Below are 12,602 nucleotides of genomic sequence, written 5' to 3' on the forward strand. Positions count from 1 at the left end.
AGAAAGCTTTACACAAAGCAGGCCTCAGACTGACGGGCTAACTGGTCTACCACCAGGAGAAGGCACCTAGCAAACTAGCCGACCATCTACTTAGCAACCTGTGTCTCCTCCCACTCTAAGCCTCCACTGGAGCTAAGTTAAGCTCACAGAGTGGTATGGTAATGAATTCCCCAAGAATTAGTCCCCTGGCCCCATACAAGGTCAGAGGGCATCCATCAGTCCCAGCTCCAGACTGTTTTTGGAGGGTGAACGTGAGTCAGGCTAACTGAGGCCAGTTCTCTTGTATCTATTTACCTCAAGGATGAAGCCACTGGTCCTCTTATAGTACAGAACCAGAGCAGTGCTTGGCCCAGGCTGGAACTGGCCTTCAATTACCAGGGGTCCAACGTGACCCAGGGCATCTCTACTCTACACTCATGAGAATCCAATAGAGGAATCAACTCCCACATGTGGGCCTGGGAAGGGTGGTTCTTAGTGGATAATATTCAGGAAGGCCTCTCACTGCTGAGCAGTCTAGAAAAGTAGCCAGTGTTTGCACCTTCCCCTGGGAGGATGCCAGAATGGCTACACCTTGATATCAAACTCTTCATTGCCCCTGCCCTGCTACCCTGTCATGGCCTCATCATTTCAGTCCATCTCTAGACCCGGGCCCAAGATCTTCACCTATATGTTCCACCCTTTTCCTCAAATCAACCCAATCCTTAACATTCTAGCCAAGCCCTTGTCTCGTCTAGAAAGCACCCCGCTTGGCCCTGTATTACTCCAGTAACCCTCAGCACACTCATATTCCGTTTGTAGGTGGCTCTGCCAATGTGAGCATCACCGCATGCCAAGCCATCGCCTCCCTGTGCTCTGGCAGCAGCAGCCCCATCTTCTGCGTCCACTGTGCCTACCCTCACTCCCATCAAAGAGAGCACCCAAGGTGGAGATCTGCAAATAGCGGGCTATCAATCCATAGGGCTAACTGTCCCAGGCTGTAGGAGAATGGATCCGCTGACCTCTTCCTTGCTACTCACCTCATTCAGCTTGACCCAGTTGAAGGACTTCAGTGGGTGTGAAGGCTGGGGGACACACTTCTTCCTGAGCGGGACATCACTGCTGGGGAAGGGGTCTGGGGGGAGGGGCAGGCCCATACTGAAACAAGGTGGGGCACCGGGGGGAGTGGGAGGCCCACCGGGGGGTAGGGGGGGTGGTGGCGGTGGGGGACAGCAGGTGAACGGTAGAGGGGGCGGGGGTGGAGGCAGGTCACTGGTTGTCATCGAGGAAGACAAGGTAAGTGGGCCCCCAGGGGGAGGTGGGGAAGATACAGGTCCTGTCTGTGGGGAGACAGAGACATCAAAGAGACAAAGCATCAACAAGGATGCCTTTCGAGTCCCCCATCACTGTGCCTTCCCTTACTCTTACTCTCCACCTAGACTAGACCCCAAAGCCTGCTCTCACCTCCCACACACAATTAAGCCCCGTTTTCTCCCTCTGCATCCTGAACATCCAACACACAGATACACACACGAGGCAAACACAGACATAGTGGACAGTCATAGTCATCACATGCAACAGCGGGATTGATACAGACAGGCCTGCACAAGGGCACCCAGCTGAGAGGGGGAGGGGAGCCCAAACCCCACCCGCACTCTGCTTTCCACGGTGTGCTTCCTGGGACAGTGTCACCTGGAGGAAGGAACGCTGTTTTTGTCTCACACAGGTGCCAACCTTGCAGCCTCAAGGGTCCCCTCTATCCTGGTCTGAGGTCTCCTCCACGCTGGGGTCCTCACCTCCTCCCCACGCCTGCTCTTCCCCCCACTGGCCTGAAGGTCTCGGCTCAACTATGTAAAAGCAGAGGAGGGGCCACGTACTGAGATTTCACTGAGTTGGGCCACCAGCTCTGCCACTTGTCCCCGAGCCTGGCGCAGCTCCTGGGACTCTCGGGCCAGCTTGTCCTTCATCTTGTTCAGTGTCCGCATCATCTCTTCCCTCTCCAACGTCTTGGTCTCGCATTCCCGCTCCTTCCTCTCCAGCCTGCTCACCAGCTCCGCGTGTTCTGGGATGGAAGAAGGACAGGAGGGGAAATGGGAAGAGAGGATGTGAATGCGTGTGTGTCCTTCTCCAAAGGAGGAAATGGGGTCCTCGGCTGGGCAGGGGAGGGGTGGGGAGCAGGGAGCGGGTTTGGGCAGAGCCCCCTCACCTTTCCGGAACTTCTCCGCTTGGTCTCGCCACTGTTTCACTTCGTTCTCATTGATGAGCCTGGCAGGGAGTGAAGGGTCTCTTGACTGTTTGCTCACAGCTTCCCAGAAGACATGGCATCTTCCAGTTCCCCACACTGGTACCCTGATCTCCAATCTGTCCAGCCACATCAAGGAGGCTAGGATTTTGACTCTCCAGATGTCTCTCCAGGTCCCATCCCTGACAAGTTCTCATTACCTGTCTCTCCATGATCTGAGAAAGCTGAAAGGACCCTTAGAGTCCAACCCCTCTGGGATAGAGTTGAAGCTCCTAAGACCAGAAAAGGAGACGACCGCTAACTCATGGTAAAGCCAGGACTAAATCCCAGGCTTCCCTTAGTTGTACAATGATTTGTACCCCTTTGTAAAAATAGGTTCTCGCATCTGAGAGAGATCAAAATATTGGCCTTACCATGGTCCAGACTTCCAATGACCAATGTGTGAGAGCAAGAGAAATCGCCCACCCCAGTAACACAGAGTAAGTGGGTAGAGGGTAAAGAGGGCATGTGTCTAAATCATAGGAAGCCCCTTCATTCTTGTCAAACTCATTCCAAGCGGTGAAGATGAAGCTTTTACCCAGACATCAAGGTATAAGAGAGGTGAAATTCCAAGGTGAGATCTCAATAATCATTTCTTTTGTAAATCTGAAAACACAGAGAAGTTAGATCCATGACTCTTGGCCTCCTCAACCAGGTCAAGGATATAAAGAGGGAGTGAAGTATGATGGGGGAAATAATTTGTGAACAGATTTCTTTGGAGAGAGCCATTGTCATCCTCTCTGGTGGGGGGCGGGGGGGGTCCTCCTTCAGCACCATCTAGTGAAGTGACTTCTTTGCGCCCACCCAGAGGGTCTGACCCATGTTCCCTGACACCGGGAGGGAGGCATGGTGGACTGGGGCTAGGCAGGTCCAGAGGGTAGGCGGAGACCCGTGACACTCCAAGAATTTGTTAGTATGAGAGATTGCATGAGGGTTTCTCACGAGCCAGAGAGCATCGTGGAGGAATTAGGCTGAAGCTATTCTAAGTCTCATCCAAAAAGTCCATCTGGACACTTCAACAGTGTACGTCTACGTGTACTGTATTGCCAGTGAATCAGGACCTGATGGAAGGGATGGTGCCAAGCAGGCCTGGAGGAAAAAAAAGAAAAACATGTGTCTCCAGTGACCAGGGTTTTGTAGCGAGAGGCACCCAGCAAGGAACTTCTGAAGACCCCAGGAATACATGTCGTATCTTTATCCATGTGCCAAGCCCAGAGAGCAGGAAGCCTGTTTACTAAGTTACCTGATCAAGTAGGGCCTTTTCCCTTTCTCCTTCCTGCCCCCATGCTGCCTCTGGTGGGGGTCAGAAAATGGTTAGCTAGAGGAAAGGGGGGGTGGGGTAGAAGGGGCTAGAAGAGAAAGAGAACACAGAGAAAGAAGCCAACCATCACACTCACTCACTCACACACACACACACACTCTCACACTCTCTTCCCACTGCAGCTTCCAGCCCCAGTCCACAGAGAGAGACTCAAGGCTAAATCCAATCTAGAATATTGATTCACGTCTGAGACTAGCCCTTCTACTTGCAGATTTGAGGCTATGTTGGCAGCTGAAAGTGAGCTTAGGACTCCCATTGTCCAAGAAGCAGCAAAAACTTCATTGCACCTGAGGAGTCGTCATCCTCTGGCAAGAGGAACAGCTTCCCCACTAAGTAATGTAAAGAATTAGTAGAAGATAAAAATAAAGCTGCCTTCACTATTTACAATAGCCGAGACATGGAAGCAACCTAAATGTCCATCGACAGAGGAATGGATAAAGAAGATGTGGCACATATACAATGGACTATTACTCGGCCATAGAAAAGAATGAGATGATGGCATTTGCAGCGACATGCATAGACCTAGAGATTAGCATACTAAGCGAAGTCAGACAAAGACGAATATCTTATGATTTCACTTATGTGTGGAATCGAAAAAAAATGATACAAATGAACTTACTTACAAAACAGAAACAGACTCGAAGACTTCAAAAACAAACTTATGGTTACCAAAAGGGAAAGGTGGGGGGGGCGAGATAAGTTAGGAGTTTGGGATTAATGTACACACTACTATCTATAAAATAGATAATCGGCAAGGACCTACTGTATAGCACAGGGAACTCTACTCAATATTCCGTAATAATCTATATGGGAAATATGAATCTGAAAAAGAATGGATATATGTATAACTGAATCACTTTGCTGTACACCTGAAACTAACACACCATTGTAAATCAACTATACTCCAATATAAAATAAAAATTAAATTTAAAAAACGTCAAAAAATAAATAAAGCTGCCTTTTGATTACTTTCCTAGTTGTACTTGTCCAAGATACCAGTTAGGATTTTGACGACACCAACACCCAGCTATTTGTGCAGATGAAAACAGTAGCATGAATAGTTCAGAAATCATTTTGGCTTTGCGATGCAGCGATGCAGCACAATGAATCCTTGAGAGCCAATTCATCCCCTTAAGGGCAACTGACTTAGGCTTATAGTGAAAGTAAAAGTTTAAAATTAAAAGTCAGTGTGCTAACATGAGGCCTGATAATTAGCTGACACGACTTTAAACTCATTTCTCGGTGTTTCTCTACACCCAGGGTCAGTCAAAGATGATAAGCCAGAGACCTTAGGCTCTGACCTCGTTTTCCAACAGCCTCATGATTAAATTGTCATGCTCTATTTTCAGTGGTTGGCAGACCTTCTCTAAAGAGCCAGAGTAACTATTTTCGGTTTCATATACTCTGTACAGTCTCTGTCATATATTCTTGTGTTTGTTTTTAACAACTCTTTTAAAATGTAAAACTATTCTTGGCTCGTGGACCATACGAAACAAGCTGGAGGGCGGGGGTTAGCCTGTAGCCATAGTTTGCTGACTTCTCCTCCGTGTTGATACGTGTAATTCCCCCTCAATCCACTGAATGCAGTGGATCACGGCGAGCTGCGTACACCCCCTTTAAACCTGTGCTATCCAATACGGTGGTCGCCAGCCATGTCACATGAGTACTTGAATTTAATGAAAATTAAATGAAATGTAACCCTCAGTTCCTCAGTCACACTAGCCACACGTCAAGGGCTCAGCAGCCGCATTTGGACAGTGTGTGTGTGGAACATTTCCATTATCTCGGGGAGTTCTGTTGATTTTGCTCAAGGCCTATTGGAGGTGTCTGGGCTGGAGAGAGGGAGCTGAGGTTTCGCTGGTGAGACCCCAAGTAGGAGAGGGATGGGGAAGGAAGAGGAAAACAGGTGAGGGATGGCCACTGCTCACATGTTGACGATGTTCTTGACGTTGAAGTTCTCCAAGGGAGCCAGGTCAGGATCCATGCCCCTCTCGTCCTGGAGGACGATCTGCTGGAGGATGCGGTCCAGGAGCTGCCACTGCTGGAAGTTCCGCTTGTCTGAGGGATGACAGGCATCGTATCTTTACTGAGCCCCGGAACCCCCTGGGGCCCTGCCCTAGCGTCACTCCCTGGGGCCAGGCTGGGGAGGTGAGTCCCTCCCCTCCCTTGACAAGCTCCCCGTCTGACTGGGGAGGCAATGCAACTACTGATAATGAAGACTCATAAATCCTATCATTTCTTGCTCATCTGCAACTGACCTTTTATGAATGTGTCAACCGTCTAGATATATTTCTCTATTCCCTGAAATACTTTCTGGCCGTCTTCTTCCCTGTTGGTACCCTGAGTATCCTATGCCTGGGGAATGCAAATTGCTTTTTTACAATTATCTTCAAAAAGCACATTTAAGAAAGCAAATCTGCTCCAGACATTACACGCTGAATAATGAAGTCTCCAGGGAAAATTTTTTTGAAAGAAAAGGTTTTAGGATTATCAATGCTATTGTCCTACAGAGGAAGATGGATGGAGACTCATTACAGGTGCACACTGAGAGGGGGGCAGAATGGGCTGAAGAAGTGGCTGTGGAATCCTGGCAGATTTCGTGGTGAAGGCGACCCTGAACTGTGAAGGCAAAGGCATCGTGTGTTGCACCTGCACAGGGCCCCACGGGCATCCCCTTCTAATCGTAGTCTGGCTGGACGTGGACTTTCTTTTCACCTGATGGCCACAAGCTCCTCTTCCTTGGTTCTTGATCCAAGTACTTTGTTTCTACTGACCACCGAGGGGAGGTCAAGCAGCATGATTCTGGCCTCAAAGGCAAGCCCTAATGCCCACAAAGTGGAAGGTCACATCGGCACAGCCCCATTTTGAGGCAGAACAGAGGGACCCGTTCACAATGCCCTTGGAGCACTAAACACAGGAAGTCATGTGAGCAGAAGTCGGATTTCCCACGTCTTCCACGAAGACTTTCTAGACTGAGTTTTGGAGAGCTGGCAGCTTCCGGGTCCAGGTCACTGTGTCTGTCCTCCTTTCCATCACTCTACTGACACATGCATTGCAAAGTGGCCATCGTTTTCCATTTACCTTTCAACCAGGAACACAGGGTAAAGCCTGTGTTCACAGAAGTAGAATGTGTTTCATCTAAAGCCCTGACCCCAAAGAAACAAAATTCCTTCATATGTACAGACTCACTGAGCCTCAGGTTCACTCACTGTGAATTGGAGATAATAACACACACTCCTTAAGCCATTCTGAGGTATAGAGACACTATCTTAATAGACCTCCCATCACACCCAGCCCAGAGATGGCGACAATAAATTGTAGTTGTCACCACCACCTCGATTACCAACACCAACGTCATCACCACTAAAGCGAGTCTGTCTAGACTGACCATTATGTTGGGCCATGCCAGTTTCCAAATACTCTATTTTATGAAGAGCTTCAGTACCAAATGGTGCAGTTATAGCTCATTTCAAATTGCATGCTGGCGTGGCTATTAGTAATTATGTATAATTTATTCAGTCACCGGGCACACCTGGATCGTAAGAGCTTAGCATCTGCTTCTATAGATACTGACATTTGGTATTTGTAAAGTGAGTCAGGAACAAGGGTGGTAGGATGGGAGCCAGCAAGGGCTAGATAGAGGAGTAGATACAATCTTAAAAAAAAAAAAAAAAAGGCAAGGCACACTCTTCCCACAGCTGTGCTGCTCCCCGCAAGCACAAAACTCCTTTTTGGAACGCCCTGAGGAGAACGATCACGACCCCGCCACGAGCTGGCAGTCAGAGCTGTTGGATCCTTCAGGGATCAAGCTCCCACTTGTTGGACCAGGATGATGGCATTGCTCAGGGCTGAGTCCCCCGCTCCTCTGCTGGGGGACAGTGCAAGTCCTGACCCCCAGGAGGAAGGGAAGAGCACGGGCCTGAGTCCTATGGCCTGGCCTCCTGGGAACTGGGGTGCAGGGGGAGACATGGGGAGACTTCCCAACCCTGAGAGCTTCTGACACCTTGTCTCCAGCTGCCCCGGGCCAGGGGCTCAGGCCGGCTGAGGGAGCTACTCACAGGGCATCTGCAGGCAGTGGTGCAGGACAGACAGCAGGCAGGGGTAGGCCTCTGTGTGCTTCAGTTTCTTGTGGATCAGCTCAAACATCTGGGAAGCACTCTTGGTGTCGATGTGGACCTGAGGGTGTGGAGGGCATAGTGAATGGGGAGAGGGGAGGGGAAGGCAGCAGAGGGAGAGAATGGGGAGGGAGAAGACCCTGCTTTCATCCACTGAGCCCCGTCCGGCAGCAGCATTCCTTTCCTGCCTCTGGTCCAGGCTTAAAAAAGAGACGGGCATGGGCTTCCCTGGTGGCGCAGTGGTTGAGAGTCCGCCTGCCGATGCAGGGGACACGGGTTCGTGCCCCGGTCTGGGAAGATCCCACATGCCGGGGAGCGGCTGGGCCCGTGAGCCATGGCCGCTGAGCCTGCGCATCTGGAGCCTGTGCTCCGCAACGGGAGAGGCCACAACGGTGAGACGCCCACGTACCGCAAAAAAAAAAAAAAAAAAAAAAAAAAAAAAAAAGAGAGAGACGTGCAGAGAAAAGGAGGAGAGAGCTGTGCTAATTCTATAAACCAGGGTTTCCCAACCTCGGCACCACCAGCATCTTGGACTGGATGGTTCTTTGTTGTGGGAGGCTGTCCCGTTCATTGTGGGCTGTTCGGCAGCATCCTGGCCCTAATCTACCAGACGTCAGGGGCATCTTCCTCACACCTGTTGCGACAGCTAAGAATGTCTCTAAACATTGCAGGTGTCCCCAAGGGAAGAAAAATCTCCCCTGGTTGAGAACTACTGATTCAAACTAAGGGAAGGAAGCAGGGGCCTGGATGAGTCAAGGAGCACATGGCATAGGTTCACGGGTGCAAATTCCAGACCGACTCTGCCGTTGTGTGACAACAGCAAGCTGCTTGTCCTTTGCTAACATCAGTTTCCTTCTCTTTAAATTCAGGGCTTTTTTTTAGAATATAAAGAGATGGTGCTCGGCTACTGAAGCACCACCCCAAAGGAGGTCTCCATGTGGGTAGGGATTTTATAACAATATTTAAGCAGCAGACGTGTGGATTTTCAGGGTTACCAAGGCTAAAATGGAAATGTTGTTTGCTAAGCATGATCAGGTTAGTGATGGGGAAAGGTATCTCAGGAAATTACTGGAAGACACAGAGAAAGTCATCCCAGGGGAGGCATTTGAGAGGAACCATGTGTAAGAATTGTCTGTCTTTCCTTTGGGGCTTGCAGTGGGAGATGCTCTCCCCGGTTAGGGTCTGCTGGTGAGGCCTGGCAGAGCCACCATACTGCCAGGGCTCCAGAAGAGGGACCTGGCCATGGAGGCACCCACCAGGGAACCCAGCCAACACCGGACCTACCACAGCACGGCATCTGGGACCCACTGCAGTCGCCCCATCCTTGCAGGCTCCTCACCATGTCAAACCTCCTGGCTAGCTCCAGGTCATCCTCGTTCCGGACCATCTCGAAGAAGTCCAAATGCCTAGACAGGACGGGGGGATACAGGGAGTAGACATCACCGCCAGGCCAGCCCCGGGTGAGGGTTACAGCCCTTCCAAGCCCCCCACTGACTCAATCTGAAGGCTTCATTCAGGTGAGGCCAAGGCAAAGCCAGAAAGAAGCCAGCTGCCTGTGTGTCAACACTCTCCTCCTTTACAGAATCCCATGCCCATCCCTCGGGGAGGCCAACCGAGGGTCCTATCACCTTCCGTCGGGCTTTCACAAGTTCGGAACTACTGACATTTGGGGCTGGGTCATCCCTGGCTTTGGGAGGTGGGTGTGTGAGTTCCAAGATGTGTACCAGCATCCCTGACCACTACCCACCAGACGCCAGCAGAATCCCCCACTTTGTGACAACCACAAAATGTCTCCAGGAGCTGCCAGATGTCCCCTGGCACCTGCAGTCAAGGACCACTGCCCTACCTCCACCTTCCCCCGTGTTCTTTTTCTTCTTTTTTATTGGAGTATAATTGCTTTACAATGTTGTGTTAGTTTCTATTGTACAACAAAGTGAATCAGCTATATATATATACCCCCTCCCACTTGGACCTCCCTCCCTCCGGGACCTCCCTCCCTCCTGGACCTCCCTCCCTCCCCGCCCCCCATCCTACCCATCTAGGTCACCGCAGAGCACAGAGCTGAGCTCCCTGTGCGATACAGCAGGTCCCCAATAGCTCTCTATTTTACACATGATAGTGCATGTATGTCAATCCCAATCTCCCAATTTGTCTCACCCTCCCCTTCCTCCCCTGTGCCCGCATGTCCGTTCTCTACGTCTGGCATCTCTATTCCTGCCCTGCAGACAGTACTGTCCCATGTCCCCACCCAAAGCCAATCTCTCACCTTCTACCCCATCCACTCCTCCACGCCACCACAAAAGGACCCATTCTCTCTCCCTTAAGACCTAACGTAATAACATAGCCTGTGCGAGTGGGGTGGAAGCAGAGAGGCTCACTAGCGATGCACAGGAGCTTTGCACCTTGACGGGGAGCATTTCTTGGTTGAGCGGCCGGGCGCTGCGGGACGTTTAACATTCCTGGCTCCCTCCAACCGATGCCGGTAGTGCCCCCCACCGGCCAGTTTGAAAACCAAAGAACACCCCTACATGGTTCCAAATTCCCCGCAGCGGGCAGTACTGCCACAGTGGAGGACTACTGGGTCCACCTGCCTAGAACATCAGAGATCAGACAGGAGGTCAGCAAAGAGGACAGGCAGGGGCATAGGTGATGTGAGACAAGAAGGTGGGGGAGCTGTCCCCCTCCCGCCCCCCAGAGCTGCTTCTGAATCGATGCTGGGTGCGGGAGGCGGTCTCCAGGGAAACAGAAACCTCTACAGGAGTCCTGACCATCCCCCACTGAGGCGCTGTCACTGTAGGTTTGCATGGGGACGGGTGACTTGGGCCTTACTTGTCCAGGATGGCATTCTCGTGCTGCCGGAGTTTGTCGATCACAGGCTGTATCCCCAGCATCAGGAACTCGTACCGTAGATGTAGACGGAACTCCAGATTATCCTGGGGGTCACCAAGGGAGGACCAGACTCACTGGCTGGTCTCAATTTCCACAGGAGTCCCCAGGGGCCCCCTCACTGCCACTCCAGTCCCACCACATCCCCTGCAGCAAACTCATCAGAACTGCTTCGAATCCCAGAGTTGCAAGAAAGGGTGGGAGGAGACATCCTCTGACCTTGTTATTTACTCCCTTTAGCTCTCCTGCCTCACTTCCTTTAAGTCCTTCACCAGTTTTCTCTAAGTTTTTGGCCTCAAAGATTAGTGTTGAAGAGTGATACGGAGCACACACTTTGGACCCAGACGTTTCTTGGTTCCCATCCCTGCTCTGTCACTTACTGGTTTTGTGACTTTTGCAAGTCTTAGTTTCCTCATCAGTTAAATGGGCATGATATCACTCACCTACAGGAATGATATTCATAAGAACTGCTTGGTGAGGTATGGTTAGCAGCTAACCAGAACAGATGTCAGCATAAATAGCTAGGACTGACTCAGGTGACATCACCATCTTAGGGACAGGTAATTCCCCCAATCCACCCCCCCTAACTCAGGTCATCGGGACGGGATGCAAAAAAAAGTATGCCGGCAGAAAAGAAGGAAAAGCAGAGATCATTAAATGGCCCCTTTTGACCTTCAACAAGCTGACCTTGACTGGGGCACCTGATTGCCTTAGCATTTGGGGGGTTCACCTGCTCTTCAAGTTCTTCTTCGACGGTTGCTATTTTTAAGGTCTGGGAATCCCATTCTGACCCCAAAAGAAGGAAAATCAGAAGTCACACCTCCTAACAGAAGGTGCTAGAAGAGCACGATCAGCTCCCCAGAAACCAGTCCAGAAGCAGGTCTTTAGAAAGCTCTAGAAAGAAGGGCCAACACTTGCCCTCCTCCCATCAATGATCCCCCACCATCCTAAACAGTCATCAGCCAGACAAGCTTGGGGTTTGTCCATGACACACATAATGCATGAGGTGACCCAGGCAGGAAGCTCCCCAGGAACCGCTCGTGACAGGGAGGTTTATGACAAGCTGTTCTTTCTTGGCCCCAAGTGAAGGAGGCAAGAGGTGATACAGATAATCTGAGGACAGGGATGGTAGTGTTAGCCACACCGACCCTCTGCCACGTCCCCAGGCAGCACTCACGCCCTCTTCCCCAGGTCCGGAAAGTCAGGGCCCAGCAAGGGCACAGAGAAGATGCCTCACCTCTCCAGCGCCCGCATTGAGGACAGCGTTGATAAAGGACATGATGGCTGTTTTCAGATTCACTTCATCTCGGTACCGGCCTAGACTTCGGTCCAGCTCATTCAGCAGGGTCTGGATGGAAAGGCAGGATGGAAAAAGAGAGGAGGGCTCAGGATCCTGTGAGTCCAGCCTCTGTGCCTTTGCTCCTGCCATTCCGATCGCCCAGAATGCCCCATGTGTTCTCTCTACCCAATCTATCCAGTCTCATCTTGGATCTTCCCTAAAGCTCACCTTTTCCAGGAAGCCTCCTTTGCCTCTCTACATCTCAGCCCCAGTCCTACCTTAGTCTCCCGTGCACTCAGCCTTGGGGACTTGCTTTATTTTGCTGGGTGATGCTGGAAAGATGCTTTAGCACTTTACAGCTGTTTACAGCTCCTCAGCCCTCCGTATCTGTGGGTCCCACATGTGCAGATTCAACCAATGCCAGGTTGAAAATATATATGTTTTTTAAATTTCAGAAAGTTCCAAAAAGCAAAATTTGAATTTGCTGAACACCAGTAACGGTTTACATAGCATTTATATGGTACTTAGTTATTTATAGAGCATTTACATTATATTAGGTCCTATAAGTAATCCAGAGATGATTTAAAGTATACAGACGGATGTGCATAGGTTATATGCAAATACTACACTATTTTATATAAGACATTTAAGTAGCCACAGGTTTTGGTATCCACGAGGGTCCTGGGACCAATCCCCCGAGGATACCAAGAGTAACTGTATTCCCTGCCCAGCTCCTTGATAGCA

General features: G+C 50.6%; 1 protein-coding gene across 5 annotated transcripts in view; it reads right to left on the reverse strand.

Moving 5' to 3' along the window:
- The window catches only part of DAAM2 (dishevelled associated activator of morphogenesis 2), a 114,054-nt gene that overhangs the window by 21,436 nt on the left and 80,016 nt on the right, over positions 1-12,602 (reverse strand). For all 5 annotated transcript variants that reach the window (XR_013830239.1, XM_079934700.1, XM_079934699.1 and 2 more), the window contains 8 exons: positions 11,817-11,927; positions 10,523-10,626; positions 9,033-9,099; positions 7,637-7,754; positions 5,507-5,636; positions 2,183-2,241; positions 1,854-2,038; positions 1,017-1,316 (listed from right to left, as the gene is read on the reverse strand). Coding sequence is in view for 4 of the 5 variants with exons in the window: in XM_079934700.1 (XP_079790826.1) it covers positions 1,017-1,316; positions 1,854-2,038; positions 2,183-2,241; positions 5,507-5,636; positions 7,637-7,754; positions 9,033-9,099; positions 10,523-10,626; positions 11,817-11,927 (1,074 nt within the window). In the remaining variant the exon portion in view is untranslated. The remainder of the gene's footprint in view (positions 1-1,016; positions 1,317-1,853; positions 2,039-2,182; positions 2,242-5,506; positions 5,637-7,636; positions 7,755-9,032; positions 9,100-10,522; positions 10,627-11,816; positions 11,928-12,602) is intronic.

This window comes from Stenella coeruleoalba (assembly GCF_951394435.1).
Source record: "Stenella coeruleoalba genome assembly, chromosome: 10".
In the NCBI taxonomy this organism is placed as follows: Eukaryota; Metazoa; Chordata; class Mammalia; order Artiodactyla; family Delphinidae; genus Stenella; species Stenella coeruleoalba.